Genomic DNA, 6043 nt, shown 5'->3' with positions numbered 1-6043 from the left:
GATAGAAACAAAAAAAGTTTTATCATCAAGATCAAATAAACTTTGCATTCTATAAACTAACAGAAATAAAACTTATGCTCTCTTTGCAACCTCATTTGACCATTCCATGCATACTATTTCTTATTATTACTCTATTTTTTCAATTTTAAGGAATGTACAGTTGATTATCAAAGTAATATAATTCCAGAGCTGTGAAAGCTTTAGAAACCATCTAGACTTAGAGAAATTGCTTCATATTATCAGTAAATAGAAGACACCAGAAATGGAAAACTGAATTAGAAAAGTATTCAATGATTTTGGGTACCATTGTAATAGAACCTAGGCTTTCTTTTCTATTGCCACATGGTTGCAAGTCATCAAGTAATTTCACTTAAAGACCCTAAATAAAGAAATCAATACAATGCGAGTAGTTAATGAGAAGAGATGGGAAAAGATACAGGGGATCCTAAGTGGACTAAGACTGTTATATTTAATGTATATCCATAGGGTTCTCTAAAGTCTTTGTATCTTCAGCTCAACCACTTGAATCAAGGGAAACATCTCCACGTCATTCACTGAAATGCTGATCTTACTGCTCTAATCAGTGAAGATCGTGTTGAGTTGGGCTCCAATACCATGGTGGGGGTAGGACTCATAGGGCATGTCTATGGGAACATCGTAGCGGGGGGTGCTAGCCTGAAAGGGAGTTGAATGCACATGCCCTGAGCTTAGACTTGCAGAGGAATAATGGGGCATGAAGCTATAGGATTTTTCAAGGTCAGGAGAGCCATCTTGCTTCAAGGAAAAGTTCCCACTGATACTCAGGGGTGGAGTGAGTGGCCCTTCATAAGGAGGTGTACTGCAGTCAGGTGGATGGCTCCCAAAGGATGATTCCCCCAAACTCTTGAATACTTGAGGCTTGAGATGAAGAATATGTGTTTCCATATGGCCATAAGGAGGGCTTGGGAGCCCTGGTGACTGATAGTTGAAATTGTGGCCAGAGATGGCAGAGTCACAAATAGGTGATTTCTCTTCATGCTTCTCCAACAGGGCAGACTGAGGCCCCAACTGGAGACATCCAGCTACCAGGTTGCTTGTGGGCTGAGAGAGACCTTTACAGAGCATCTCCACAAAGCCTTTTCCTTCAGGTGTCTGGCCAGTTTCCAAGACTTCAGACAAAGCCCAAATATAGTTCCTGGCCAGTCTAAGAGTCTCTATCTTGGAAAGCTTTTGGGTTTTAGAGTAACAGGGCATGACTCGCCTAAGGTTGTCCAGAGCATCATTCAGACCATGCATCCGGGTCCTCTCTCTAGCATTGGCCTTGACCCTTCGAGCCCTGAATCTCTCAAGGCGAGCTTTGGTCATCTTCTTTTTCTTGGGACCTCTTCTTTTAGGTTTCTCCCCATCTTCTTCCTCCTCTTCCTCCTCTTCAATACTGTCATGTTCTTCAGTTAAGCTGCCAAGCATCCCATAAGCACCTGATCTTCTCTCCTCCTCCTTCATCTCATTTTGAGAGCTCAGACCTTTGTCCATCCAGGATGGTGTGTTGACCAGTTCCACCATCTCTTTGGATTTCACATAAGATTTTGCCATGTCCAGATCCTGGAAAATATAAATACTCAAAATTAATTCCTACAAATGTAAGATTTGATTTAAAATGAAACTTTCTTTTTATACCCTAGATACAGAACACAGACTTTGCATTGGGATTCAATTCATAATTATCTTGTCCAAGTTGTCCATTTTAAATGATCAATGTAAAGCTCAGAGAAATGTCAACTCACCTAGCTGTGCTACATTATAAGCAAATCAACTTTGTTTTCATTGCAGTGCTAGTGCCGAACTTTTTTTCCTGAGGTTCTTTATCTCATGGATATTTTATATAAAACTAATTGACATACAAATCCAAACATATGTTTTTCTTTCTTATAAGAATTCATAACATAAAAGTAAATGGAAAGGGTGAGGATATAAATCATTATTCAAATAAAATAATTTCTGAAAGTGAAAGATGATGCTATAATAAGTAAATACTGGTATATAAAATTATAAGTAAAATGCATGTTAAATAATTAAATAAGTAAAGTATGCTCCTACCATGAAACAAATGAAAAATTGTAGCAAGATCATTTAGACTACTTTGTATATGTTTGACAAATGACAGTTCAACCTCTACTTAGAGGCATTTCATGTACATCTAATTTATAATATCTCATATTTCTTACTGGTACTGTCAACTAGTGGCTTTAAGTACCCCCTACAAAATGGCCATGTCACACTGGCTGATGTGCTATATGACCATCAAACATTTATATCACTACTACCAGAAGAATATTTTGTTTTTAATAAGCACCTTGTGTTCTCTGCTGTTAATGATATCAGAGGTGTTAGTGGCATGATTTGTTGAAAGGATCATGAAAAGAAAGGGGGTTATCACTGATCATCTGTCAAATTTGCCCATATGTTAAAGTGAGAATTCTTTTCATTACACATGCATATCACACCATAGCAACAGCTAGCAGTACAAACTTGTGGTCTAACCAAACTTATCCAAGATTATTTTAGTGCAACTCTTATAAAAATGCCTTATTTGAAATGCTAAACAGAATATAGTGACTGTGAGCATAAGACAGTACTATTTCAGGTAAACACAGAAACAGCCTGACTGCTTTTAATTCACTTGCCTAACAGATATTGTTTAATCAGAATTTTCTATCCAAAATTTGCTGTGTGAAGAACAGAAGAGAATGTGGCTTAGTAAATATTTTGCATTCAATTCTACAAGGGTTTGAATTGTTTTGAAACTTGTTGAGCAGTTTGTAGGCATATAACTTACCAAATAAAAGTGTCCAATAAGCCACTGGGGCATCCCAGTTTACAAGCTAGTCTTTGAAACATTAAACCCTCCATCAACTTTGATTATGAGAAAAAGGAGAACATGATAAATGTATTTTGATCCTTGAAGCTTGAGCTTCAAATCAATGAATGCAGAGATTAGTACACAGCTTTTAAAAATATAAATATATGATTTGATTTGTTTCTGGTAATTGGAGCTTGTTTTCCTTGTAACCTCATTTACCTCCTATAAATAATTAATGTTACTACATTGCGAAAACACCCTAGGTTTCATGTTAATCAGCACGGAAATCATGTCAGCTTGACTTACTCACTTAATAAGGCTTCCTGGGTGAGCAGCTTTATTGAAAACACACATTGGAACCTATTGGTCAACTGTCTGCCCAGACCAAGTCAGAAAATCCCACTTTTAATATGGATGATGGAGCTTGTGTGCTGAGCCTCACTTCTAACTCAGGCAGATATCCAGAGGGAAGGTAAAGGACTTAATTAACTTTCTGTTAAAGTAACACAGATCTTCTAGAGGCAGGTGCACTGTAAGGCCAAAAAGGGTGGAATGGGCTTGGGAAACCTAATGCTCCCAATGTAATTATAATAACATTTGTGTAGCATTTTAAAGTTCACAGCACTTTTACTGCCATTAAGTTGTAAGTTCCTTAGAGCAAACCTTTGAGGGAAGTAGCAATTGTCATCCTCATTTTATAATCAGAGTCATCAGAGTCATTGTGGGTGGGGTCCTTTAAGTGATGGAAACACAAAGGCATAAAGCTAGTGAAGTGGGACATAAAATTGGCTCTGGTTCCATATCCTAGATTTTTTTTTCCCTTTTTTTCTTCCATCACAGCTATAGGAAGAAAGTTACTGACTTTACTAAATGTAGGTCAGAGGAAGTAAGTCAATGGGAGTCTCCATGATCCAAAGGGAGTCTCCATGATCCAAAGGGAGGCTGGCTAAAAATGTTCTCTGAGGTGCCTTTTATTAACACTCATAATCCAATTTTCTTTCTTCTTTCAATTTTTTTCTTTGTGGCTTTCATCCACTTTTCTCCCTCATTTCTTCTGTATTTCTCCCTCTTTCCATCCATCTTCTTCCTTTCTTTCATCTTCATTATCAACATTGCATTAGGTCATACTCACATGCATGGAGAGGAGAGAAGGAAGATGAAGGAAAGGATAGCCTCCTGATCTGCTCCTGGATCTGAATACCACCCAAGATTGGGTATTTGATGTTTTTCACCATCCACAACTCTGAACCTCTGGATCTCTTGCTGAGATCTGTCAGTAGTCACCTCCATCAAGAAGTGGGCTTGAGATAATAGAATACACCACCTTTTGCCTTCAACATATTTAATGGTTTCTGTAAGAGTCAAGGAGCTAATGGAAATCAGATTTGTTTACAGATATGAAGAAAAACAACTTGCTTCGGCCCAAATATTAAAAAGGACAATTGTTCACCTTTGTTCTCTTACTAACCATGGGAAGAACAGAGATGGCTCCAGTTTAACTTCTTCTGTTCCCATTGGTTCTAAGAGAATCCCACAAGTGTGTAGTATAGTTTCAAAAGAATGGAGGCTGAAATAACACAGAGAGAAATTCTAGTCTTAATTCTTCTCATTCCTGATTATTGGTCCCAAACACAATATATAATCTCTCCGTTCTTCCATTTCATCTTTAATAAAATAGAGATAAGACTTATTTTACATTATTCTTAAAAGATGAATAAAAATATGAGAAAGGATCTTGTAGTTTTAAATTTTATGAAACATTCTCCATATACTTATTTTGCATTTACTCTTGGGATTTAAAAAGCTAAAAAATTTAGAGATATGTTTGGTCATTCAAAAATTAAAATTGTTTTCCTCAGATGAATAAAGAAAATAGACTGTATTGACTGGTGTGTCTCATTTTCTGAATGTTACTTTGTCTGGTGGGTACAGAGTTCAGCCGAGAATTTCTCACCCAGTAGCCTATACTTTTTTTCTGGATTAGACTAGACAGCACAGAATCTGGAGTCAGACTGCCTGGTTCACATTTCAGCTCTACTAACTAGATATGTGACTGAACATGAGTTTTATAACCTTATCTGCTTCAGTCTTCTCCTCTTTAAAATGGGAAGTATAGTAGTTCTAACTCACAGGATTATTGTGAGCATAAAACAAGTAATTTGAAGCACTTTGTATAGTATCAGACTTCATAAATTCCATGCTAGTGATGGGTATTATTATTCCTAAACTTTACCATGAGTTTTTCTGGACACTTAGACTAATTATCATCTGTGTTTGATTTAGATTTCATATCAACAAGAGCCAGTGGCTCCCTTTTGACAATCATTTCAAAAGGTCCCAATAGTCCTACTCTCCCCACATCTTAATGGAGTGAAATATCAAAGGTCCCATTCTGTTGCAAAGGGTGAAGACAACAAACCCTGTCTTCTGAACTCTGTCTTCCACTGGACTCACTGGAACTCTCCTATCATATTCAAGAAGGTCAACTTCCCTGCTTTCATTGTTTTACAACAGGAAAAAATACTTGGCCAGGCTTGCATTCTTAGTCACAGATTTTCATGGTCATGAAGTTTCTGGTGGAATACAGACAACCTTTGGCACTTCATTGGCAATACGAGGAATATGACTTTCCCACAGAAGCCAACAGCAGAGCTCTAGGGAGAATATGAAGTGTCTCTCAAATAGTAGTAAAAGCCAAGACTCCTCAAAGGTTAAAAGAGAAAACTTTCTCTTTTTTTTATCTAAATATTTTCAAGACATCAAAATATTAGTGGAAAAACATACAAATAACCAATTCTAGATATGAGTGTTAAAATTTGAGTGGAGACCTTCTGAGTTTTGATAAAAGAAACCAACTGAGTAAGCTCTCTCCAGAAAAGGAATCTAAGTCTAATGCAACCATTTAGTCTGTTAAAAGAGTCTTCTCTGAGGTGTGCCAGATAAAGTATGAAAACTAAGACCCCTTCCATCACTCACTTATGAAATGAGGATAGAAAAATTATTTTAATTAGTTTATCATGAGGGAAAAATGGAACTAATATTTACCTTTTCTACTTCATTTAGAAGTTTTACTCTATGAAACTGTGTTGTTAGGGTTGGCAACTGTTTTATAAAAGCTGTATGTGTGGAAAATCTATATTTCTATCTCACAAAATCATCTTAAATTTTTCTCAATTCCTTGAAAAGAAATATGCTTTCAAACTA

At 36.7% G+C, this 6043-nt stretch overlaps 1 protein-coding gene across 1 annotated transcript; it reads right to left on the bottom strand.

The window, feature by feature from the left end:
* Nucleotides 1–576: 576 nt before the first annotated feature.
* Nucleotides 577–1572, bottom strand: Neurod4 (neuronal differentiation 4). Its single transcript, XM_020154856.2, has one exon. It carries the CDS (start codon nt 1570–1572, stop codon nt 577–579), a length of 996 nt encoding a protein of 331 aa, XP_020010445.1.
* Between the last annotated feature and the right edge of the window lie 4471 nt (nt 1573–6043).

This window comes from Castor canadensis, chromosome 8, assembly GCF_047511655.1.
Source record: "Castor canadensis chromosome 8, mCasCan1.hap1v2, whole genome shotgun sequence".
Taxonomy (NCBI): domain Eukaryota; kingdom Metazoa; phylum Chordata; class Mammalia; order Rodentia; family Castoridae; genus Castor; species Castor canadensis.
The sequence above is the reverse complement of the archived record's forward strand: the minus strand, read 5'-3'. Positions and strand labels throughout refer to the sequence as shown.